Source organism: Ascidia mentula, chromosome 5 (assembly GCF_947561715.1).
Source record: "Ascidia mentula chromosome 5, kaAscMent1.1, whole genome shotgun sequence".
In the NCBI taxonomy this organism is placed as follows: domain Eukaryota; kingdom Metazoa; phylum Chordata; class Ascidiacea; order Phlebobranchia; family Ascidiidae; genus Ascidia; species Ascidia mentula.
In genome coordinates this window covers 4912334-4938715 of record NC_138570.1, presented here as the reverse complement: position 1 = coordinate 4938715, position 26382 = coordinate 4912334, and the positions used below count along the sequence as shown (strand labels likewise).

Sequence of the window (26382 nt, the reverse complement as noted above, 5' to 3'; positions counted from 1 at the left end):
GTTAGATACGAATAACAACTGCCTACTAGCCCACAGTAAGAAAAATGCCTCAAACCATCAAAAGCTTTAATTTTGCTTGAGAGCTAAGAACATTAAACTTTTGCAAATCACTATACCACTGTTATGTAATTCTACGACGTTGTAGCTGGAGTTTAACCATAGCCAGTACCTTAGGGCTGGCCTGACTGAAAACAAGGCACTTTACTATCGGCTGCTTAATGACTGAAAACAAGGCACTTTACTATCGGCTGCTTAACTCCATTTGTGCCTCACCACTGCTGCTGCCCACAGCAAAGGGATTCAAACAATGCAATCATGGAACTTGGCAAGCACTCGGCGCGGGTTTTCTCGCCTGCAGAACCGCCCAGTTACGTCATAATTGCCTGGAATTTCTTCTGGAATCAAAGTTTCTTTGTTAAGATTAATCGGAAATCAGTGTGGGAAATACCATTGAAAATTTGTGGCAATGATGTATTTTTCACAAGAATGCAAATGACAGAAAAGTGCAAATGGTAAACAATGACAAACATAGGTACATTAAATTTAATAGCAATGTGCAACACAGGAAAAACAACTATTTTACACCTAATAAACATGTTTGCTGTTAGAGCAAGGACATTGTATTTTCGTATCTGTTGAAATCGATAGTAGGTGTTGGTGACAAGTGAGAAAAAAACAAGTTAAAAACGTGAAAAAAAGGGTTCGGCTTAACATACAAGCGTGTCAAGTTTAAACAGATATGCCCAAGGTGATCTTTAAATACAAATGTAAACACGTGACGAGAATCACACCGGCGACAATGCGTTATGACACTTCGATGGCTGTTGGGTGTTCTTGTATTGCCTCGAGAGGCAGCCGTGATAAATTGTGGATAGAACTTCTCCTGAGCGATGAACTTTTATGATTGTCAACAGCTGGGGAAAAAATCTCCGCAATCGGAAGGACTCTTCCCGACGAAGGAGGATCATCACTGGGAAAACTCTCCTCCACTGTGATTCCACTAATGGAAGACAACTTCTTGTCCAGCGTTTGCTTGCCACCCCCAATGGAGGAATCGGAGGATTCAAATGATTGCCTGACGGAGGCAACGCGGACTCGCAAAGAGGAAAGTCCGCGTGACCAAAGGGTCTGCAGCACTCTGGAGTAGAGAAGAGGATTCAAGGCGCTGTTGATTGGGAGCAAGCCGATGGCAGTTATAGCAAAAGCTGTATCGGGGATATATAGTCCCGAAACACTGCAGAAAGACATGATACAGATAGGAATCCAACATACACAATCTGTGATCACAAGCAGAGCGATACGGCGTTGCATCTCACTGATGCTGTTCCTGGAAGTGCGACGATTTTTTTTATTAGAGGAGGCCCCTCTGCGGCTCATATACGAGGCTCTACCCCCGGTTTTTCTCTGATCAATGGACGCCCGATCACGTCTGGTTACCGCGGATTGCCTTTTCCAGTTTTTCCCGCATTCATCGGTTTGAGGACGTTTTTTCTTATCGTGTAAAAACTGCCGGGCAGATCTTCCCTCCTTTGCGGACTTGCAGTAGATTGTGATGTAGGCGCAGCTGATGTAGAGAACAGACGCAAAGTTGATGACAATGTTAGCGAGTGCGTGCTTCCAAAACGGATCGTTTTGGTCGGCATAGAGCTTCGGCATGCACACGCTATCTTCGCTGTAGTAAGAGTAGAAGTGCCAGTCGCTGTGCGAGGGCGCCACCTGTTTTACAAAACTCAACATCGTGTTCCAGGAGAGAGTCGAGTTTAGCTCCTCTTGGTTGTCAGTTATATTTGTGTTGGTAATGTAGGCAATCCCTCGTACCAGGGCGTCAGCCGTTGTACGGTTGATTACTGGAGGCTGAAACTGGGGGAAGGGAACCCAGGCGTCCTGCACGAAGAAGTCGCGCAGCGAAGGAAGAATTGGCGCCACCGCAGAAATTAAGGCAACGGACCAGGTGCCGAGAACGGCCATTGTTAAATAGCGGAACTTTAGGTGGTAGGATGAAAATGGGCGCAAGACTGTGTGCAGGCGAAGAGACGTAAGTGAGACCAGCGTGTAAACCGAGGTCTGTGAAGATATCACCAACATCGTGCCGAGGACTTGACAAGTAGAGCTTGTGCGCCACTCGCGGTCAAATGAACCGTACTGGTGGTGGCTTTGACTTTCCTCTTCGTAGAGAAACGACATCACCGCAAGGCACATGAGGTATACACCCATTATCAAGTCCGCTGTGGCGAGATTAAGAACCAACACAGAATTCCAGATGCGCACAAGGCGCCTATGTCCGCTAATTCCGCTTCCAACAGAACGAAACCGACTGCTTCCAGTCGTCGTTGTCCGAATACTTGAGACAGACACTCGCGACAACTTGGTCTTTCCATTCTTCGGGTCGACTTCCTGCACCGAAGTGCGTCTGCTTCTCAACAGAGCAGTGGCCGTGGCAACTCGATTGTGCTTTATAAGGTCTACAGTGGTGTTGCAGATGACCAAAAGGTTTCCAATCAGCGCCGTAAAGGCCATGATCCACACCAGCACCTGAAGTGTCCAGTTGTCTATCAGGTTATACCGAGATACAAACTTTGGGGTGACCTGTGCCGCCTCGTCGCTTCCGTCATCACAGTCTTCTACGCCGTCGAGCACGCGAGATTTCTCCACGTACAGTGGGGACTCGCCTTTGCAATAGAACTTATCCCTGCAGATTAGTTCGTCCACCTTTCCGGGGCAGTCGCTCGTTCCATCGCAGATGCGGTCGGTTTCAATAGCAGGAGAACGTTCCGCTTGCTCCGCGCTCACATTTAAATGTTCTTCCAGCACACGGGACATTATACTCGTGAAGGACATATCCTCCTGTCCGCCTAATGCAAACATACCAAAGCCAACGGTTAAGACGTTGCCTGGACCGGTGCCGCCCATTCGTGTCTGTGGGGCCCTAGCTCTGTTCATCCACGCCTGCTGAACATGTGGTGGTGGACCTTGGGGAAAACGCATTCCCCGGGTGCTGTTGCTCCGAATCCAGCCCTGTACAATATGCGGAGGAAGGCCCATTCTCGGAGGGGGAAATGCCCCTATTGGTGGTGGGCGATGTGCGCGTTCCATTTCTTCGTTAAACATCCTGTGCGTTCTTTCCTCCAGCAAGCTACAACTTATCTGCACTTTGTCTAACGACCTTATTTCCTCCTGGCTCGGGTCAAGGGTCTGTTGCAAGGAACCCGAACCGGACATGTAGCTGGTCTTGTTTGTCTTCTCGGGTAGGTTTTTCAGAAGGTCTGCGAACATTTCGCGTGTTTTAGAGCCATAATACTTAAAGCTATAAACTAAGTGTTGAGATAAAAGCACGGTGCAAGTTCGTGTATAGCCTAAACACGGCAGCATTCCATTATTACGTCTAGTAAACTAAAATGACTAATCGACAGTTAACGCGCTCAACACCCATCGAGGTCGGCAGTTTGTTTACAAATCCTAGCTATTAACGTTCCAAGTTCAACACACAACATATTGGCTGTAAAATATTGTAGAGTCGGGATCGATATAAATTCCAATGAAGCGCGTGAAATGTACTTAGACAGTTCAAAAGTAATATTTACCTGGTCCACAATACAATTCATCTTCGCCATTCGGGCAGTCACGGACCCCGTTGCAGAGACACTTCTTGCCTATGCATGTGTGATGCGTGTCATTCGGCCCCAGGTAGGGTGAGCACTGAATGTGGCCCGGTTTGCAATGCTCACAGGCCTTTCTATGAGACTCGTGCAGTGGGCAGTCGGGAATGCACATGCGTTGAGCCAACTCCACCGCTGAGTCCGAATCCCACGGGATAGGTTGGAAAAGTGCGAAGATGTAATGAAGCTTTTGGAGAAATGGAAATTCGTGTAAGACTTTATTATTGTAAACGTCCTATGGGGCATTGGGTTGGGACTACAATTTGTATGGATTGTGTCCAATAGTATTCCACCTTCAGACCCAAGCACTTTTTTATAAGGAACAATCCTTTACATGTTTTCTTTAGAAACATAAAAGCAATACTTTGGGTTTTGGTTAATAAAAAAAACAGATATTTAGTTGTTTGGGTGCAAAATACTAGTTATTTGGTCTTGCATGTTTCTATTCCAAAAAGCGAACTTTTTCTATTGTTGTGCAAGTATCAAAACCGCACCATGGCCGGTCGTGATCCATACCTGGGACTGATATTTATTGCGTTTCTGTGAGCAGAGGAACTCGTCGGTGATGTCCCTGCAGTCGAACTTGCCGTCGCAGATTTGATCACTTGTGATGATGGTCGTGCATGTGAGACACTTGAAACACTTGGCTTGTATCGTACCCATCTTGCAGTTGTCTGAAATACCCATTGACGATTACTTAAGTGGAAACATGTCAACACACAATAGATTTAACAAAGGTGTAGAGTTCAAAATGGAATTTGCATAGAAAATAAATAAATGCTTTATTACTTTGCATCAGAAAATTCGGTCTGAGAACTTTTTCTAAATCATAATTCATGGATAGTTAAAAATAATCTGTGCACACTTTTAGGCGTTTTTATGAGATATTTGCTGCTTTTGCAATTTGTACGATGCTAAATTTTTATCGACAGTGATTTATACTTAGCTTACCTTCCACCCCGTAGCTGTTTCCGGCGAATGAAGCAAACACAACGCAAGAAATAAAACTTGCCGTCAACATGTTTAAGTTTTTATTTTTGCATTTACGTCTATTTGCTAAAAAGGAGATAAACAAAACAAAATTAATGTGAAAGATATTTATCCGATCAAAAACCGCCATACAATTCCTTGGTGTAATGTAAATACAAACGACGCTGCCTTTCCGTCACATTCACAGTACACAAATGCAAACACAGCACATATAATGCCCTGCAGGTTTATTGACACCTCACAGGTTGCCGACATAAAAAAAGATTCTGGCAGATCTACTTTTAAATAACTCTGATGCCCGACGGTCTTGCGCCAGTGAGACCGTTTTAAATATTCCGCCTTCCGCAGGCGAAAGTCACGTGATTTTAAACGTAACCACGTGATAGAATACGGCCTTACACAGAGTTATAATACGCCTAAATTGGTCACGACATGGCTCACAGTTTGCCGACCCCCAACAAGTCAACATTAGCCGGTGGCGAGTGTTTACGAAAAGTGATAACCATCTTACAATAACTGTACACCTATCTTCCAGCAATTAAGTGCATCGCAGTGCATCTTTGATGTGCTTTAAATAGCGTTTAGCGGTTGTAGTTTCGTTGAAAGAAAGTACATCAATCTTTGCATAATCGTATAAACATTACTTAAGCGTTATTAATTCAATTTTACATTAGCACTTTTATCTTGCTGGAAGACAGCATTCTTTGGCGCATTTCCATTCAAGAAATAGCGGTCAAACGAAGTCACGATATTGGATTAATTTCCCAAATATCGTTAAGTTCAACGTCGGGTTTCCTTGCACTTAATACTACGCACATAAACGTTTGACCTCCATGATAAAGTCTTACAATTCTGACGATTAAGCACCAATAGGGCGTGTTACCACCACAAACTACATATCACACCTTACAACCGGCGTTTTAAAAAATCCCTCCTTGTTAACGTGTCCATACTGCCGGCATAGACACCAATTTGCCACCTTAAAGTAAAGGTCAATTGCACCCATGAAGTAGATTACATTTGAGAGCAGTTACGGATTTTTGCATTACCATTTTGATACGTGTTTATCAACATATTTACGTTTCACTGACACAAACGTTGTCGGAAATGAGTTTCGTGAAACTCAAAACTGGCACTAGTTTCTTTTAAAGGAAGCGGCCGCACTTGCATTTCAACTGAACCTGTTTCTTCTTCGATTAAAAATCCTGCGAATTGAAATGTGAGCATGAAGCAAATTCTTTTGACGCACGAGGGCACTCCCTATTACACTCGCAAAAATATCGACAAACAAATCGCCCAAAGGGCATCCATGGAGAAAAAAAACTTTCCCGTCGATGTTTTCGTGCGAGGCGGGTTCGAAAAACTTGTAGCAAAATTATTACTTTTCGCAGCTCCAGCAACGGTTTGGCGCCGAATTTAAATCTCGCTCGTGAAACACACGTTTACTGCATGTGATGCCTCTCTGCCCCGAGGCGCAGCGCTGTGACGTATTTATCGAGGCAGATGTGTTAAAAATAAAGACGGTTAGCGACACGGCCGCGGGTATTTTTTACGCCCGTATGCGCCCTTATTCGGTATTTAAGAAATGCTTTATAAAGTTTTTAGTTGGTCGTGGTAATAACGGACACAAAAACAACGCTGAGAAAAAATGCTCAAAAACATTCTTAGACGCACAGTGTGAAATACACGCGGTGCTGCAACTCAAAAGCGGTCAAATCTTACTAACTTGCAATGCTACAACTCAAAAATTTGAAGCAGATAAATAAGTTTGCCCTTTCAGTAGTCATCAAATGAGCTTTATTTCGCAATTACAAACCGTCGTTCCTCGACTGCGTGCAAGGTGGAATACACGAATGCGGATTTGTCAGTCCGAATTTTATCACAAATCTTTGTTTCAAGTCCTCCAGACGCCCGTAGATTCCAATTAACTTTCCAAGCGACTTTCTGTATAATTGGCTATCACCTATTCCGTCTAATAAGCCTTGGAAGACCGGAAGCCTGGATCAAATTCTCCAAACCCTGCGTTCTTCGACCTTCGACTCCACTTCGGAAACGGTCAAAAAGATCAAACAGACATTTTGCGCCGTGTAATTGCTAACATTGGCACCTGTTCATGGCACCCCGGAGCTGCGCTAAATATCAGGTTTGACTGTCGCTGAAAACGATTTGACAGTGATTGAAAATAAGTTTCGTCTCCTTCGCTTTTGTGACAATGTATACATCCTACATGGTAATATTGAAAAGGCTACACGCCGTGGAACTGAATCATCCGGTTAACGACGACACGTTTTAGCAACTGTTGTGCTGATTCGTATTTTTAAGACTTACCTTGCACTGATGTATTAGCCCGCTATAAAATATAAGTTATTCTGGTTCAATATTAGTAACCTTGATTAGCTTTATAATTTTAACAATTCACATGAAGCTTATGTTTTAAGACATGCACGGCTTTATTGCATGACCTAGCAAGGCATCAGTTTCTACACTATACATCTTTAAAGCCCCAATCTAAGTTAACTTCAAAGACTTGCTACTTTAATGCCTGCGCCCTTGATTCTGTTACGACTTCAACCGGATCTCACGACTTCTTAGCGACATCGACGCAGAAAGAAGAAGAAAGTTATCCCTGTGCGTGCACTCACGTAAAGGCGTGGGTGGCTCAGTTTTCAACCACGCAGTTTACGGTCGAAGCAAAATAAACGCCTTCCGCTAATAGTGGCCCCACTTGTGGCCGCGTTGTAGCAATTTTGCCGCTCGGAGAACGCTTTTGGAACGTTCCAGTTGGAGAGTTTGTTGTTCCTTCCCCCAATTCTCGCATACGAGTTTGCCTGAATCCCTTGCACAAGCAAACAGATGGTGAACTCGCACGTGATTCCTTTCCAATTGGGAGATAGAATTCCGGTGGGGTGAATAGAAAAACCCGCGTTGCCTTGGAAACGAACGCGTGAAATGAAATCGTTGGTTTTATAAACACGTCGTTATACGGGAAGGAAACTAAACAAGATCTCAATTGTATGAATTCTCTTGAACTAAGACGATCAGAGAAAAGGAATACAAAGGAATGTCACAGACCGCAAGTTAGTGCTGAATGGTATTTTTGGCTGATCGTTTTCTGGGACCGTGTTAAGATGCCAAACTTGAATATACAAAAAGGTTCTGTACATTTTAGGGGCGTTCACCATTTGAACAAGCATAAAACAGCTTCGTGGAGAAACGCAACAAGTTTAGGTTTTCTACATTACCGACCAGCCTGTTGATTCTTGGAAATATTGAAAGTAAATATAGTGTTCATGGCCCAACTCGTTATACACAGTTGTCATCCCAATCCAAAACGTTTGCTAAAATACAATAAACAAACGAACAATAAATGGCACACAGGAAGTATGGAGTGTGGTCAAATTTTCGGGCTTTTGTGCAAGTCACCGTATACACCTAAGCAACCCCGAAACGAATTTGTTAACTCCAGACAATTGCTAACTCACGGTGATATTGCAACCTGGGCAGTATGTAAAGTTTAAAGCCTAAGAACACTGGGCTGTACAATGCTGGGGGAGAACAAATATGTTACGCCGAGTTTGCAATGGTTTAAGACTGTCCCTAACGTCTGATAATTGTACTTTTCGGGGCGAATTAAGGGATTCCAACCTTTGGCAGGGTGTAGACAGTCGGGCTAATCCAATATGGACTAATGAAGACAAATTGATGAAAAATACTTCGTCGAAAGGGAGTGTTCGCCTCTAATCACTCGTGCAAAGCGTTTATTGCAGTTTTCCGTTTGCTGCCTGCAATCAATCGTTTGATTCCCTTGAAGAAGCCAACCTCCTGCAAAAATAACGAAACAAGTGCTGCTCAGAAATATGGTACAAGTTTTGCCGAGCAAATATTGCTTATTCTAGCTCGACGGACGCAGACAGTATATAGATTCCGGAACAGCGTGCTTGTTAATAATTCAGATAACGACTCGCATGCCAACAGGAAATCATGTCAATCAACACAGATTTGATCAAAAGTAAATTTGCGCATATGCGAGTCTTACTGACATAGGCAAACACGGAACTGTCGATATCCCTTAAAACCACCGCGAAATTGCTGCCTTCTGACGCAATCGCATTTCTTCGAAGAACATCATTACAAGGTCACAGGGAGCGGTGTAAATTTTGCAATTAGATTGCCATTCGCTGTAGATTCGTGCGTTTCGGAAGGTTGCAAGGCAGTGGCGTTCAACGCGCTGCGACGTGGAGCGTCGTTAGCGTAAAGAAAACAACGCGCGGACGGCTTACGGGGTTGCACAAACAAACTTTTCGAGCATCGCGATTCGTAATCGAAATTTAACTCAATTCGTAAACGGTTTGTCTGTGGGGGTCAAAAATGTGTTTTTATTTTATTTGATGAAATGCGCAAACTGGGTCGAGACATTTATCACCATACTGAGTATAGGTTGTAAACAGGAGCGAGTTGACTGCAAGTGATAAAGCATTAGCACATTCTGGCACTGCGATGGACAGTTTACATAAAAATTGCGAGAATGTATATTGTTCTGCGTTGCATTTTCAACTTTTATCGGGCCAATTCCCTCCATACAAACCTTTACGGGCGATCGATTTTTCCCACAAACAAAAAATCTTTAATCTATGCCTTCTTGCCAGTCCGCACAAAAATTACTCTGTATTTCGGTTGCATTCGCTGATTTTAACACGCAAACAAATAAAACAAATGACTTTTGTTCGCTTGGGAGGTTGCTTTAACTCCTTTTTATCTAAGGGTCGACATATGGTGTATTGTTGTTTAAGGGAATCCGCGCAACAGAACAGGAAGGCTCGGTGTCGTCGCGAAAGTCTTGAACGCCACACCCTAGCCGGCATCTTTCACGTCGATTTCCACCGCTCCACTCAGCAGCGCCACCCAGAGGCTTGGTCGCGGAAAAAGTTTCACCGCTTGAAGAACGAGTTGCCACCGGCCTTGGTGCGTTTCAATTTGTTTGCCGGCCGACGAACTGAGCGGCGCTCGTCCCTGTGACGTTTCTCTTCTGCATTTCGCTCCTTGTCCTTCTTTTCCGTCTGTGACGTCATAATAAAAATTGTTTTGTCACGATAAAAATCAAATCGTCGGTAAGATCTGTTCATTATTAGAAAAACGAATATGCTAAAGCAAGATGCTTCTTTGTAATGTAGGCGCCCAGAAATCTGTCCACAGACGTGAAAGCTGAAACTGTGTGAATTCTGGCAATTGTTTTTATTATTGTTGCCAAAGAAAGAAAATAAAACATGGCTGTCCTTTCGACTGTTTTTGCAAAAGCAGTCGTTTTGATTGTTAATTTGCGGCATACGTAGCCTTGAATTGGAAAGTTGTGATTACCTTGGCAATACGGAATGTTGCTTCTTTTGCTCCGCTCTTAAATTCGGAGCGTTTCCGGACGTTTACACTCATGCTTCGTTCCGCTTCGTCGATTCTCTCACCCAACGTAGCTCTGTTAAAAAATGTCAAGAATTAATTGTCGATTTTAAAAATACTATCTATATAATTATATATCATACGAAATTTGAAAGATCTTGACTGAATACATTATATGGTCCAAAGCAACTGTGGAGCAACAAATAACACTCATTAGGGAAAACATATCAGTCTGTAAATTAAACCACAGGCAAAGATAACAAAAGTTTTGTTTCAGATATTTATTAAAAGAATATACATTAACTTACTTCGCTTTTCTCTTGCGTTCCATTCTCGCTTCATCTCCCGCAAACTTTTCAAGGTCATTCAAAGTCGCGAACCTGTGTCCGTTCAGCGCCTCGTCGCCCTTGATCTCGAACATTCGTGGCTCAATTACTGTTTTAGCGTCTTCCGCACGTTGGCGCTCGCGAGCTACTGCTTTCTTGTTGTGCACTTCTTTGTAGGCCTGACGGGTAAAGATACGTTGGGTGAGAAAAAGAGAAGGATGAGAAAAAGGCGATTACCTTCTTCGATTCTTTCACCCACTTTCTCTCCTTTTCGTCATCTTCGGACAACGACGAGTCCGCTCCAGAGGCGTCTTCATTATCACTGGTAGCCTGCATTATTTACGTTTAAATAAGTACAATTTTGTAACTCGGTGGAAATTGAGAAAAAATATCAAGAAAAAACGAATACTTAGATTTCATAGCTTGCAATATATTTCCCCATAACACATGAGCGCTTTAGGTGCTGGCAGAATGTACAACATTATTATTTTTAGGCGACAGTTTTAAGTCAAAACTAGCGAGAGAGGTTAACGTTTCAAAATAATAATACGCCCGTCTTTGGGACAACAAACAAACAAGCAATACCTCGACAAGTGACGATTCGGTCTTGCGATCTTTGTTCGATTTCAGTTTCTCGAATTGTTTCGAAACGACGGGGTTGAGTAACCTGAATTCCTCCGACTCCTGGTCGACCTGGAAACTCGTGTCTTCGAACATGGCCTTGAAACGTGGATCGTCCAACAAGCTCGCGGCTTCCCTCTGTGTGGAAACGGTACGAGTGTTTGATTTTGAAAGAAGTTTTTTTTAAATGTTAAGGGTGGGTTGCTGGGCGTAAATTGTAGGAAACAGTGTCAACATAAAAAAAATCACCGAATTTGTAAAAACATTATCTGAATTTCGCCTTTGAGCGTGAAATTAATGAGATCAACTTTAGTAATGATGTCATAACCAAATATGAAGCAGACAATTATGCCTACAAGTCAGTCACAAACAGCGGACCCCAACTTTGTTTGTAGGATACGAAGCAACGCATGACTACCTTCACAAGTTTATTGAATAAATTATGGCTCGGATTAATGTAGTTCATGGCAGGAGAACCTGGTGCAACGAATACACACGACAGGTTTTACATATTTCGTCACAGCAACAAATCATAACCTTCATTTTCTTCTTCTTTCCACTGCTGACGTCATCTTCCGTCGCTCGGCTCATCAGTCGTTCAGCTAAGTGCTTGTTCACTTTGGGTAATTTCTATTGAGCAAATACATTTATAGTGGCGATGGGAAAAGGAAAGACTTTACTTACCTTTATCTGGACTCTCTGCATTCTGCCTTCTTCGATCTTTTCCGCTATCTTCTTTTGGCGATATTCCCTGTAGTGCATTAAAATTAAGATACAAACGTTTTCAAACACAATAGGTGGCCATATTAAGTACCACGCAAATGGCCACAATAGGTACAAATTTTTAATTCCCGTGACAAATTATAATTTCTTTAAAAGTATGCTCTTCGCATCTGTTTTTTTGTGAATTTAGTTCTACCCGTGATACTGCTAGAACCACACTGACAATGATTTCGCAAAACCCAATAATAAACCCCATTAAAAGTAAGGTATCAACAACCAAAAGCTACAGCCCAACTTGAAAAACGAAATCATTTTGGGTTGTCTGTAAACACTTACTTGAAGGCAAACGGGTTTGCAATCATCGCCGCTTTATGATAAAGTCGCATGTCGACGAAATAGCCGTGCATGTAGGCACGCAATAGAGAAGATCCGATTAAATTTGACAAACCTGCAACGAAAACATTTACAATCAAGCTATCTTACCAAAGAAATGGTGACGTTAATATATGTGTCAAACTTGTACCAGACATTTTGAGAGCACAAAATACTGAAATTATTACCGAGCGATTCGACCTCTTTATGCGTCAGGAACTTGTAGTCGTCGTACATTTCCTGCACCGGGTTTTCCTCCATCTCTTCAGTTAAACTGTCGAGGAAGGAACACCACCTCGGTGCAGGGCCGAGCATCTGTAGAATTAATATTGTGAATATTTTAATGATGTTCTCTTCTATGCATATGGCAACTCCACGCGGTTTTGTTTAACAATAATTAACATATATATACTGGTAATCGTTAAATTTGTTATTTTTCGGGTTAAACATTGGCGACAGACTCGCTTGTTTCATTTAATACTTAATTTATAAAAAAAGGGTCGTTAGTTGAACCATCTATGATAGGGGTCGGTTGCTGAGTAAATCACGTGACTGCATTCGAATTTGTTTTTTTACCGGAATAAAATACGTGTGAAGCTTCGGGCTTTCGTTGGCGAGAAAGAACAAACCGGAATTGTCGATTAAACACATGTCGTTGATGTCCGATTCCATCTCCACAGCTGTCACTGCTTCGCCCTACACACATAACAGCAAATTTACAATTATGTTGGAAACTCTAATAATTCTTGCTCCCAGTGAGGCTTGGCCTTCCAGGATAATGTTTTATCGACAAAGTTAGCTTTCGCCGGCTACAGCAGACATTGAGTTCAGTACTTCTTGGCAGATGGCTACAACTCGACCTGATAAATTTTTAATACCTAAACAGGTCTTGTGAGAAAAATACACGGTTGTTTTGAGGGCAATTTAGTCAATATACGTAAAGTACTTCCCAACAACTTATCTTACACAATATCTTACTACTGATGCTGCTAGGTATGATTTATTACTACAATACGGCTCTTCTGGCACTAATTTTATTACATTAATGTTTCGGTTGCCATGCAGCAGCCTTCATCAGGATGTAGAAAAGTGATGTGCGTTGATTGCCAGAAAAGTCGAATTGCAGTAGTATATTTACACAAACTTCAACTCATACCGTAGTGTTATGCCACAGTTTGACGCAACGAGCATCAGACGAAACGACGAGGTTGTTTTCATTGTTGAAGGCAATGGAGTGGATTGGCAAATCGTATCTATGGTCTTTTACTACATGAGGTCTGTTGTTTCTCATATCATACAAGAGAACCTGAATATAAGGTAAGTCAAGGCAAAAGTTTGCCGAGTGAAATTGGTTTTATAATAAGTATCACCTGTCCACTACTGGTACCAACAGCCATGTTCAACGCTCCGTTAAACTTCAGAGCTGTAACTTGTGGCGTGGAATTGTCCCTGAAATTGAAACAATGGGCATTAGGAAAATAGCGTAGCAGCTACTTGCGATTTCTCCTTTTCATTAAGCCATATGGGCTTGGCAGATGGGAAAAACAGGAACATAAAGCAAAATAGCACTGATCATATAAAACTAACCTCTTTAGAAATGCTTACAAATCTAATGAACAGAAGTACTAAATATTTGCATGTAAATGTCACAATCACATGAAACATGTTAACGACTTGACATACTCAACGAATTCCTGTATATAAGGAGTACAGTCCATAATCCCTGCCCTTGATCTTGAACGAGGATCCCAACACTCTATGTGCCCATCACTTCCTCCAACCACCACTAGATGGTGCTCAGGATTAATAACACAGCAGTGCAATTCCCTGCAAGATTTAATATAGAATATGAAATACGTTTTGGCAAAGTTCCAGCAGTTATTCTGTAATAATGAATTTAAATGACTTTAGCAATGGACTTACGGTGACTGTGTTTCATACGATTTCAGAAATCTTCCTTGGTCCAAGTTGAGTCTGTATATTTCAGACCTGTGTAAGCAAACTACATTAATCACTCCACCATCTTGAAGGTATTAGAACATATTTTGACAAAAAAATCAGCCACTAACTATAGTTGGTGTATAAAACACTGAAAACCTGTGTTTACTCAGCCAGTACAAGGACACTTTATTTGGTTTTTAAAGGCATATACAACAAATAGAGCAAGGGTTCATAAAGCAACTCACCCGGCCCCAACAAGCATTAGGTCACAATTTGACTGGTGGTAAGCCATAGCACGACCAAACTTTGGTATTCGAACATTGTAATGTTTGCCTTGTTGTGTGTGAAATTCAACTGTGCGGTCATTTAGAAGAAATACAAGCTGACAAATAAGAAGACACAGTGAACTACTAAACACAGCAGTGCCAAACACATTATGCACCCATTAGCTTAAAAATTAAAATTGATCGATAGCTCTATTGTAAAATGATTGCTAAGGTCATTGCAAGCACAAACATAACATTTTAATTTTCCCCTACCTTGGCATAGTCTTGTGAGAGCACATCTAATGCTACCACTGGAAACAAATGATATTGGTAATAATTGTTTGTAAATGACAACAACTTACATTTAGACTTACCTTCTGCATCGAAACATCTTTCAAACTTCATGGACAAGTGGTTCACATCATAACATTTTACTCTTGGCTTGTAAGTGCCTAAAAATGATCAAACAAAATACAATCTAGTAAATTTACAGTTCCTAACATTAGACTATGTGTAGCAGTTATGAGCCAGATTGTAAAAAAGGCCTGTGCATAAGATATATGATTGTTTATAAAGATTATTGGCAATCCATGCAAAAAACTAAGCTAACCACACATAAAAAAGGTTTACTAGTCAAACTTTCCAAACTCTAATATAGGTAGGCTACAGAAAGAGATGTTTTTAACATTTTTATTTCAAGTTTTCTTGATATACCTGCTGTAAATATGTACTGTCCATCTGGAGACATTTGCACTGTGGAACTAACTGTTGGCATGTCGAAATCCTGGATAAGTTCGATGCGTCTTCGCAGTCTTTCATCTTTTTTTAATAATGCTCGCTTTTTCTGTTCACTGATAAACTGCAAATCGAAGACAAAATTAGCAAAGAGCGAACATTGTTAACAAAGGCAATTGACTCGTTACAATAAATTTATGCATGTTATAAATACAATTGATTTGTACACTCACTTCTGGCAGAGACTTTCCACAACTTAGATTGTAGATTTTTATGTTGTTAGGGTTTGACACTTGCATTTTTACCACATTACAGCAGGACAATGTAAACAGAATTCTGCAAAAACACACACATGGCTTGTAAGTTTTTTTAACGAACCTCTACAAGAAGATATTAAATAACCTCTTCAGTAGGGGAACATTTTGAGCATAAAAATATTTGTTTTTTTGGCACTGTTTAACTCAATACAAACGCAAAAATAGGGATGCCAGGGTCAGTATTTTCCAGGTTAATATCTAGAGATGATTTGTTTTATTTATATAGCAGTAACTGCTAATTTCTTTGTAATTGTAGGACTGCTCACAAACGCAGTGACGTCTTTGTGATGTCATAAAAACAATCCAGCTTAACTGCTAGGGCAAAACGTGGTCTCTGGTCTCTCAGCTGTTAGCGTGTGATTAATGTAGTGCACGGCAATGTTGGAAGTATAATATGTATGCTTACTTAAATAAGATCGTAACGGGTGATAGAATTGTAACTGTAAAATTGTCACCTAATTTAGATTTTAAGATATTGTCGATCGGGGATTAGCTGCTTGTTGGTCTCCTCAAACATTGCGTTTGTGGTCAAACAGTTTATTTTTTGCCAAAATCTTCTGTGAGGTATATCTTGTTTTCCGGAAGACAAGGCATAAATGCACCAAAAATGCAGAGTTCCAGCCAGGATCTAACAAAGAGGTAAAGCAATTTCAACTAGCCTATAATTTCTTTAGTTAATTGAGCTTCATTTTTAAAGAACTCTAACACATGTTCGCATAGATGGAGAAGAATCCAGGAAATATGACATAACAGATCTTCTGCAAAGGTAAAGTAAAACTAAAAATACGTTATTTGCTTTCACGTGGTATAGCCAGGGCAAGAACTACAAATAAGGACGACATCCAAGACTGTCCTTTTTACGCCAACAAACTATATTAACGCAGATATGAACGTTTTTACAGGAATGGCCCTTATAACCAATAAAGCTAACGCATGGTACTAGCAATGCCCAATATTAACTTGTCCAGTAACCAAACCTTCGCTTACAGGGTTAGACAGGACGAGAACAACTTTTGTGATGTCACAATCAAAAACGCCAACGGGAAGGGCATCGTCCTCCACAAGTGTATGTTTGGACTTACATTTACATATTTTGACAAACTGTTCGCGAAGGTACCTGCTTGTGTTTAGCAACTTTGCTTGAAAAAATTTAACATTCATATACAATCATGATCGACAAGGAAACTATTTCTGTACATTTGGACAATAACGAAGAATTTTTTGAGGCAATATTGTTAATTAATGATGTTTACAACGGCGATCTTCATGATTTGTCCAGATACGGTTTCATTTGCAAGCAATCGGGTAATGGTATGTAATGTTATTTTACAAACACACACTTAATTGTATTTTGTATCTTTCAGACATAAATCAAGATATAAACAAAAGCAATTTGGACAAAAGAATTCGCCAATGGCTCAATAGGTCAGTCAGTCGTTTTCATTCAGGTTTAAACGCATACAGCTTCAGACTTCCCAGACTCAATAATAAACACTGACTTGCTTCAATTTACCAGAGACCGACAAGGATTGCAAAAATATTGCGACGGGGTTATTTCAACCGAAACACGTGACTTTCCAGTCCACAAATGCATGGTCGCCGTTCACTCAGACTTCTTCTCCAAACTCTTCACCACAGAGGTCATAATTTACACTTGTATCTGTGATTTGATGAATGCTAACGTTTTTGGACTTATCTCTACAGATGAGGGAAAAATACGAAAATGTGTGTCACGTGACCGGTATTGCCGATGACGTAATGGCCTTGGTGCTCGATTTTATTTACACCAAGGAAATGTGGATTGAAGATGACCGGCTTCTTGACCTTTTGGCAGCCACCGACTACTTGTGCATCCATAGCCTACCAGGTTTTTAAAAATTGCGAATATTTTGGAAACCAACATTAGCTGTAAAAAGCTTTAAAACATTGTAACTCACAGGGTCTGTGGGGATGGTAAACAGCCTTTTTATTGCTTTCTTTAAAAAATTATATATAATTCAGTTTCGTCTCTCGAAAAACACTTGATTGACGTGATCGGATTATTCGACCATGTTTACGACCAGATTATTATGTGGCTCGTATCACAAAGTTACAAATTGGGCAGTTTACAGGAAAAAGTCGAAAAACAAATTGTCTCAAAAGCAAACCGAGTCAACTTTGCCAACGAAATGCAGATTATTGACATTTCGTATATTGAAGACTTCATGAAAGTGTTTAAGGTTGGTTTCTTATCTCAGTTGTTTCTGTTATATAATGGGTGTTTCAAACAGGAAGCTAAACGATTAAATTAAAGCCAACGTGATTTTTTTTTGCAATTAACCTATTTTCAAATAGCTGCAATTAACGTATTATCCGATAACTTGGTTTCCTGATACATTTCCAGTTACCGAAAATTATACCTGATTCATCGCAAATACGATTATTTTAGGACCACTTGTCAGGAGATGAGTTTTGTAAGCTTGCTATAGGATGGGTTAAACATGACTTGACAAAACGAACGACTATGTTCGATTCTTTGTTCCAAATGATAAAAACCTCAAACCTTGATTACTCCACATGGAGGATGTTGCTTGACGAGCAGGCAAGTTTGACTGCAGCAATTGTTTATTTTCGACCTCTTGTTTATTTTCAAAAGTTCTACTGGATTTGCATTTGGTTTACAGTCGATTTATCCTGTGCTTGTTTTGCAGAAACTGTTGCTTAGTAACCCGCATGCATTGCATGACGTTCTGTCGTTTACCAAATGCCGCCTGGATAAAAACAGAAGAGAGAAATTAGCATTACAAGGTAGGACATTTCTGGAAACTAATTGACTTTACCTTGTCACGGAGTTTTATTTCCCAGAGCTTTGCGGAACAGTGTACGCGGTAGCAGGTGAAGATAACGACGTGTACAAATGTGAATTTTCAGTTAAAAACAAAAGCGATGTTGCTAGTGGAACATTCTACGTGCCTCGGTGGTCGCGATTGGCGGTACTGTATTAGTTATTACGTCAATATAGCATACACACGCAAATAGCCTACTGATTTGCTTAATCGTTGAACAATACATTTGTGCTCATAGAACGGCGTTAGCCAAGGCAACATGCCGAAATATTTAGACAGAAGAGATCAATTGGTTATGCTTTTAGAATGGTTCAAAGGGAAGTTTGGAAGGCAGAATCTGCTTTACCATGGTTTACGGTGGCGGAAATTTGTATTTTCTTGGGGGATTTGACGACTATGATATAATAAATCCAACCAACGAAGTGTTGTGTTGTAACTCCCAGGGAAAATGGCGACACACAAGTTTCATGATAGAAACAAGGTTTGATGCCGCAGCTGTCTACAATTCCAGTAAGATTTTTCGCTTTTTTAAGAATTAGCTGTTTTATTATTGTCATGGACATGCACCGAAATACAATTACTGGAAAAACGTCATCTTTATTTAAAATATGTTCGTCTGCAGACAAGATTTACGTAGCCGGTGGAATTGGCCACAACAAAAAACGATTATACAACTTGGAATGCTTCAACAACAGTCAATGGACCTTGCTTAATCCTATGCCTAGTTGCCGTGCGGAGTTTGCTTTTGTTCCCAATGGAGGTGATACTGCTGATATGTCGTTGTATAACGAAGGGTAAACATAACGTATTCGTATGTGGGCAAAGGAGAACTGTATGCTGTCGGTGGAGTGGGTCGTTCTGATTCCCCAGTAAGGACAGTTGATGTATATTCCATTGCTAAAGATAAGTGGATCACCAAAACGACATTAGACGAGGATATGGATAAAATTAATTTGACAATTCTGCATCGCGGCAAAGCGTATATTAGTAAGTGAGCTTTTGCCAGATTTGTAAACGATTCAGAGTTTGTTCTAAATCTGTATTTGAAGTGCGTATATTATTTGCATTCTGCTACAAAAAAGTCTTGAGTATTCACATCATATAATCAGAAATTGTTGCTCAAAATTGAAAAGTCGTGTTCAAAAATCGGATATTTTGTTACATGTAGTTCGTGGTATGTACGAGGATGCTGGACGGACGAAAATGAAAATTTTCGATCCAGTTAGTTCGACGTTTATATTGGAAGAATTTTCAGTTACTGCAACGATGCAGCGGTGTGCAGCATTTGCCTTGGCTCAACCCTGTGTGGGAACCAGCTTGATAATACTCGAAAGGCACCCCTTGCCAAAACAGTCGAGTTCAAAAAAGTAGTCAGTAAAAATATTTAAAAAATAAGTTTGATGAACTCGCTTCGGATTATGAACGTTCGACATTTTCATTTCGGTGTTTTTTTGACAAGATGTGCGATATTGTCTCGTTTTGTACAAAACCAGCTGAGAAGTGCTGGTGATTTCATTCAATTAAATAGTTCAAGATTGCTGTGAAATAATAAAACAGATATATTTCAGTCTCTCTTGGTGCGAACCTGTGATAACCACGTGATCAATTTTGTAAATACAGTACTTCGATTCCTGTGGTGGTGATCGGGGTTTGTAGCTGAATTACAATCATTCATAGAAATAGGAAGGATGAGAACAACTTTTGCAATCTAACTATAACAATTGTCAAGGGAAAGAACATAGTCGTCCACAAGTGTTTGTTCGGTCTTACATTTCCATATTTTGTCAAACTGTTTTCGACGGTAGCAACAACTTTGCTGAATTAATCTAACTCTCATTTAAACTCATGCAAACAGATGGACAAGGAAACTATGTCTGTGCATTTGGCCAGTTACGAAGAATTTTCCGAGGCAAAATCGTTTGATAATGTTCGTGTTTGTTTTCGCTTGAATGGTATTTGTCGGGGTCCCCAAGGGCCTGCTGTCTGCGCAAGGCTGCTACTACTACATGGTGTTGGTTCAGCCTATTGGTACGCTGTAAATTATTAAACCAGATATAATTACAACTCTCATGGTGCTTGCAATGACAAACAATATGCCGAAATGCAGTTTTTGAAGTCTTCAAAGGTGACAGCTATTTGTTGGTAATATCGTTATTCTGGACTTATTTCTTTTTGAACAACACGTTAGTCCAATGCGCAGGATAAGTGTATAGTAAATTTATATGTCTTGGGCGTATTTGCTTTTGTTTTTGTATTGGACTGTGGGTCTTTAGTAAACAAAAGCTCGTGTTAAAATGACACTAGTCAACGAAAATCAGCTGGATTGTTGTTTTTGGACCGAAGGATGATTATGACACGCTGACACCTCGTCTTTATACGGCATAAAGCATGAAGTCTCAAAGATAGGGTCGGCTGACCTGTTTTGGCCAGCTACCAAATTGTCTGTTACAACTGTTACTTTCAGTCAATTCTGTTTGCAGGCAAGACTCGTAACAAAACACTGCAGGTAAGTATATGATATGTCTTTTGTAGTGATTACTCAGTTCGAATCAGAACCAAGACATATTGGCCCGTTTAAATGTTCAGCCAATAGAATTGAACTGTAAGACAAGTTGAAACGTCTCAAATCAAATCAAATCCGTTATTAGCCATGTTGTTTCTAGTATCTGGGTAAAATAAACAAGTATTTGAAAACAAGCATGTTTTTTTTACAAGAAACCAAGATTTTAAACCCTCAGACATATAGAACCAATAGGCAAGTAAAACGAATTATAACTGACAAAGGCTTGTAGCAATTTTACGCATTTGCTATTGGAAACTGGACTTTGAAAACTGCAGGATATCAAATATTGCCCGTTGTAATTGTATCACAGGCATTTGTTCAGGTATAGCTCGGTTAGGTCCATGTTGCTTTTTCGTTGGCCTGTATAAATACTGTTAAAATGCTTCGTTCTAGCATCCAAGGCCAGGATATAACAAAGAGGTCAGGAAAATTCGTTGAACTTTCCATGCTAAAATTTTTAAACTGAGGTTTTTTTAGAACACTGACACATGTTCGCATAGCTGAACAAGAAATTGGAAAATATAACATAACAGATCTCCTGCAAAGGTTGAGTAAAGCTATTGGTATTGATTACTTTCATTTGTTAAAGGCTACCACAAAAATATCTGGGGAAATAACATGATTTTCCCCTAATGTCTCAGAGATCGAAAGAAATTTGCATTTATACGACTATCATGAAATTCTGTGTGATGAACTAAACTATCTACCCATCCTAATTACCCCAGTTAACTTACACTGCGAGCAATACTTTAAAATAACTGGTTTTAAGTGTAGAATAATAATAATGTTACCTTTATGTCAAAAACATGGTGGCAAAACATTTACGATGAAATGTAAAAACGTATAGCATTGGCAAGGTTAAGACTAAATATATATGTAAATAAAAAATTCACTTTCATAAGTAACAAACCTTACATCTTGTCTTTTTGAAACCTTACCTAACTCCGATCGCCTAATAAAAACCTTGGGCTGCCCAACAGGGAAAGACAGGAAGAAAACAACTTTTGTGATGTGGTAATTACAAATGCTAATGAAAAGAGCTTGGTTCTCCACAAGTGCATGTTCGGACTGACGTTTGCATATTTTGGCAAACTGTTTGCCAAGGTGGAGTTGCTTGCATTCGGCAACTTTTACTTTTATAAACTTTTACAAAAAAATATGCTCCTTTATGCTCGCAAATAGATGGACAAGAAAACCATGTTTGTGCCTTTGGATGATTACGAGGATTTCCTAGAAGCAAAATTGTTCGTTACCGATGTTTACAATGGCTATGTTCACGATTTGTGCAGATACGGTTCCATTTGCAACCAATCAGGTAAGTGAATTAATTACGCCATAATCACGAATTGTTGGAAATTTGTGTTTGATTTAGACCTTGATGAAGATATGGACAAAAGCACTTTGGACAAAAGAATTCGTCAGTGGCTTAATAGGTCAGTGGTCTTTATCAAATGAGTTCTTTACGATAACGAATATATCTGACCTAACTATTAAAAGGGATCGACTAGGATTGCAAAAATATTGTGACGGAGTTATTTCAACCGAAACACGTGACTTTCCAGTCCACAAATGCATGGTCGCCGTTCACTCAGACTTCTTCTCCAAACTCTTCACCACAGAGGTCTTACGCGTATTTGTATGGATCTGTAATGTTTCGTTCGTCTCTAAATATTTACGACTTATCTCTACAGATGAAGGAAAAATACGAGAATGTGTGTCACGTGACAGGCATCGACGATTACGTATTAGCCTTGGTGCTCGATTTTATTTACACCAAGGAGATGTGGATTGAAGATGACCGGCTTGTTGACCTACTGGCAGCCACCGACTATTTGTGCATTCACAGCTTACCAGGTTTGTTCTTGCACAGATTTTTTCTGAATAAAGTCAACATTGTTGGTAAGCTGCAGACAGGGTGTGTACACGCACTGTTTCGACCTGTTTCGTGTACACACCCTGTCTGCAGCTTACCAATATTTGCACATAAGTCAACATTGAATCTACAAAACCTTAAGCTCAAAATATAATGTTCGTTTTGGCTCTTTAGAACCAGTATATTGTTTTTGTTTTTTACCTTGTGTAAAAAAATTAACTCAGCTTCCTATCTCGAAACACACTTGCTTGGTTGGACCTCGCCTCGTAGCCGGGTTGAATTGTGGCTAATAGCCCGAAGGCACCAAATGGGCGGTTTACAGAAAAACATGGAACAACAACTTGTATCTGCTCAAAAAGTTGAACAAGTCAACTTTACTGAAGAATTGCGCGCTGTAGACAATGCGAACATTGAAGATTTTATGAAAATTTTTAAGGTTTGTGATGCAGTGTTTCGGATGACGTTAATTGCAAAAGATTCATATCCTCAAATTGCCATGTCATGTACAGTAAAACGAGGGAATTTTATCTTAGGGTTTGGGTTTAGGAATATAACCTAAAATTTTGTTTGCAGTAAAACGTTTTTTTTTATTTTAGTTTTAACAAAAAAGACGTTTTTCATTAACTTAATCTAATTTCACAACGTTTCAGTCAGTAATCCTTTCTTTTTTATATGACCGATTTATTCTGACAGCTATCGCCAAATTTGTGGTAATGTCAATGTCCTGAATTTAATATTTTTTTAGGATCGCATTTCAGGAGATGAGTTTTGTAGGACTGCATTAGCATGGCTTAGGTACGACTTTATAGAACGCAACAAGATGTTCGACAATTTGTTTCAAATGATAAATACTAGCAAGCTTGATTTCGCAACTTGGAAGTTGTTGCTAGATAAACAGGCAAGTTAAACAATCATTTTAGGGTTTTATTCAAAAAATTTTCACTCCCTGTCCAAACGTTTCTTATAAATTTTGTAACATTGCATTTAGTTTACATTAATCTTGTAACACGCCTGTATGTACTTGTTTTCTCAGTGGCTGCTGTCCAGCAACCCTAATACATTGCGTGCAGTTCTGACTTTTACCAGACGCCACTTGGAAAACCAGAGATTAGAAAATGCATTTTCAAAAGGTTTTTAAAAAACTGCTGAAACCAGTTGCCAACTTTTTTACGAAGTTTGACTTTTTAGCGATCTGCGGGACAATGTTCGTGGTAGTTGGTGTTGACAACGACGTTTACAAATGTAACTTGTCTAAATTTGACAAGAAAAGGGAGATTGCCCGTGGTGACATGTTCTACGTGCCTCAGTGGACTCTTCACGCGGTACATTTATAATTTATCTGTCAAAAACAAAAATACGCGGACAAGCAACAAACTCACAGTGCGACCTAATTGTCATATGCTACATCATGTCCGTATACCTGTGCTATAATCAAGCATGTTGCGAAAACCAAACCAACAAACCGAAACGTACGTAGCAAATTAATGTACTGTTATACTTACAGGATGGGTCAGGAGCTGGTTGGGGAGGAAGGTGCAACTTTAGCATGGTTTATGGGGGAGGGAATTTGTATTTTCTCGGGGGGTATGATGATGATGATGAAATCAATCCAACCGATGAAGTGATTTCTTGTAATTCCAACGGAAATTGGCTTCACAAAACTTGTATGATAGAAGCAAGACTTGATGCTGGAGCTCTATTCAATTCCAGTCAGACTTTACTACTTTTTTAACCATAGCTCCCTGTTTTTTTTTTGAAAAAAACCTTGCTATTTTTGTAATATCCTAAACATATACATACATAAAAGTAAAAGTATTAAAAAAAATTCAGCCGGTTAATGAGATTTTCGGCCGCAGACAAGATTTACGTGGCTGGTGGAATTGGTCACAACAAGAAACGACTATATAGCATGGAATGCTTCGAAAATAATCAATGGACCAATCTCAGCCCCATGTCGGGATGTCGTTCGGAGTTTGCTTTTGTGCCTAATAAAGGTAAACCACAGTAACGCTTTTTTTTTGACAAAATGTACAAAGTTAACGTAACCGCATGTGGGCAAAGGAGAACTGTGTGCTGTCGGCGGAGTTGGTCGTTCTGATTCCCCGGTAAGGACAGTTGACGTATATTCCATTGCTAAAGATGAGTGGATCACCAAAACGACTTTAGACGAAGATTTGGATGAAATTAATTTGACAATACTGCATCAAGGCACAGTGTACATTAGTAAGTAAAAAATTGCTTTTGCGACATTGGGTACAGTTTCGTATTAACTGTGCACTATAAAAAGACAAAAGTAAAAAAATCCAACAATTCGGGTCTTTCTGTATTTCTACTGAAAAACAATAAACTGAAATCAGAGTTGTTAATTAAATATTGACATTTATGACATGCAGTTCGTGCCATGAACGAAGATGATGGAGAGACGAAATTGAAAATTTTCGCCCCAACACGCTCAGCGATTTTGCCTGAAGATTGCTCACTTGCTCCAATGATACAACGCTTCGCAACCCATGCCTTGGCTCATCCTGACCTAAAAAACAGCTTGATAAATCTTCAAGGGTACCGCTTACAAAAAAAGTAAAATTCAAAAACGTGACCTATATACCTTACTAAAAAAAACTCACTGCGAATTAAAAACGAAAATTTCCTGATTTCGATTTTGGTGTTTTTTTACGTGATTTGTGCACTCCGCAAGTCGAAAAATAATTCACGCTCTAACATGGACTGGCGCTGTTTAACAGCTTTCACCTATCCTTTGGCTACTCTCTGGCTACTCCAATTAATATAGTATCCTGTAAGTCGAGCGTGGCGGATTTTTTGTTGAACTACTATTGAGCGTACAACTCCGGATTCGATATGATCGATAAATTTGGATTATACGATTTTCCGGATTCTCCTAAGAGGTTTATTTCAAGCATAACGTTACCTACGTTGGTAGAGTATCGGGAAAAAATACGCTAATTGCACGCATCTATATACCACGTGGTCAGTATTGCCGATGACGTAAATGCTTAGGTGCTCGATTTTATTCACACGTGGAAAACACGAATTGAAGATGATCGACTTAGGTTTTACTTCATCAAAACGTAAATTTTCGTTTTTCGCGCTTGGTAACTATTCTTCGAATTTTCTTTCAATGAATGCTTTTCCAAGCATTTTCAGAAAAAGATACCGCTGCGCTGTACATATCTTAACTAATACGTTTTTCAGCCAATCGTAATCAGCAGAATCGTTGTGTTGATAACGCAAATACAAAACCATGAATAAAATGTCATAGAGTGGAGGTGGAAGAGTCAGCTTGCAGACAAGCAGCGGAAAAAGTAATTTACGTTGTAACCATGGCTTGCGGCACAGCGCATGCGTGGGAAACAGGCTTAAATGATTTTTTTTGCGGAAACCCTGTGCGCACACGACATGGCAATATTGAGGAAGCTTTCTTGTTTTTTTCATTTTCAGTTTATTTGGATGTGTTAACATGCCCATACTTTACCACATTAAACGAAACTATGCATAAAAATTAACTAGGCCTATGCGTGCTCGTAAGTTCATCGACAATCTCCCTATTGAGGTATAAATTTTAATTATATGCACATAGCCTACTATTTACAGTTGTTTGTCTTCTCTTGAGGTAAGTATTAGATAAAGGTTTTATCGGAGAAACATGCAAGGCTCAACAGGTACTATAGTATTTGTCCAAATAAACCAAAGAGGTAAAACAATTTTAAATATATTTCGGTAGTAAGTTATTGAAATGTGCTTCCTTTTAAAGAACTCTGACACATG

The 26382-nt window shown here is 39.9% G+C and overlaps 4 protein-coding genes across 4 annotated transcripts; 2 read left to right on the top strand and 2 right to left on the bottom strand.

The window, feature by feature from the left end:
• Positions 1-638: 638 nt before the first annotated feature.
• LOC145902730 (uncharacterized) lies at positions 639-4708 on the bottom strand. The gene is made up of 4 exons (XM_082990824.1): positions 4608-4708; positions 4173-4330; positions 3582-3843; positions 639-3263 (listed from the first exon to the last, which is right to left on the bottom strand). The coding sequence occupies exons 1-4, from the start codon at positions 4675-4677 to the stop codon at positions 805-807; spliced, it is 2949 nt and encodes a 982-aa protein (XP_082846950.1). The 5' UTR covers positions 4678-4708; the 3' UTR covers positions 639-804.
• A 4353-nt stretch (positions 4709-9061) lies between these two features.
• On the bottom strand, positions 9062-15384 carry LOC145902007 (nucleolar protein 10-like). The gene is made up of 19 exons (XM_082989840.1): positions 15255-15384; positions 15001-15145; positions 14661-14738; positions 14560-14597; positions 14266-14402; positions 14003-14068; positions 13763-13906; positions 13450-13528; positions 13236-13385; positions 12656-12775; positions 12268-12394; positions 12044-12155; positions 11669-11735; positions 11522-11614; positions 10949-11122; positions 10601-10693; positions 10346-10542; positions 10002-10113; positions 9062-9703 (listed from the first exon to the last, which is right to left on the bottom strand). The coding sequence occupies exons 1-19, from the start codon at positions 15318-15320 to the stop codon at positions 9575-9577; spliced, it is 2127 nt and encodes a 708-aa protein (XP_082845966.1). The 5' UTR covers positions 15321-15384; the 3' UTR covers positions 9062-9574.
• Positions 15385-16507: 1123 nt separating this feature from the next.
• LOC145902019 (kelch repeat and BTB domain-containing protein 3-like) lies at positions 16508-18961 on the top strand. The gene is made up of 10 exons (XM_082989855.1): positions 16508-16649; positions 16703-16763; positions 16855-16978; positions 17043-17205; positions 17340-17557; positions 17767-17919; positions 18029-18125; positions 18183-18310; positions 18469-18673; positions 18786-18961. The coding sequence occupies exons 1-10, from the start codon at positions 16508-16510 to the stop codon at positions 18959-18961; spliced, it is 1467 nt and encodes a 488-aa protein (XP_082845981.1).
• Positions 18962-21034: 2073 nt separating this feature from the next.
• LOC145902018 (kelch-like protein 38) lies at positions 21035-25434 on the top strand. The gene is made up of 15 exons (XM_082989854.1): positions 21035-21146; positions 21204-21272; positions 21707-21830; positions 21909-22041; positions 22099-22159; positions 22224-22347; positions 22418-22580; positions 22824-23035; positions 23345-23497; positions 23633-23729; positions 23788-23921; positions 24104-24308; positions 24456-24593; positions 24661-24822; positions 24993-25434. Exons 1-15 carry the CDS (start codon positions 21106-21108, stop codon positions 25178-25180), a joined length of 2004 nt encoding a protein of 667 aa, XP_082845980.1. The 5' UTR covers positions 21035-21105; the 3' UTR covers positions 25181-25434.
• Positions 25435-26382: the final 948 nt, after the last annotated feature.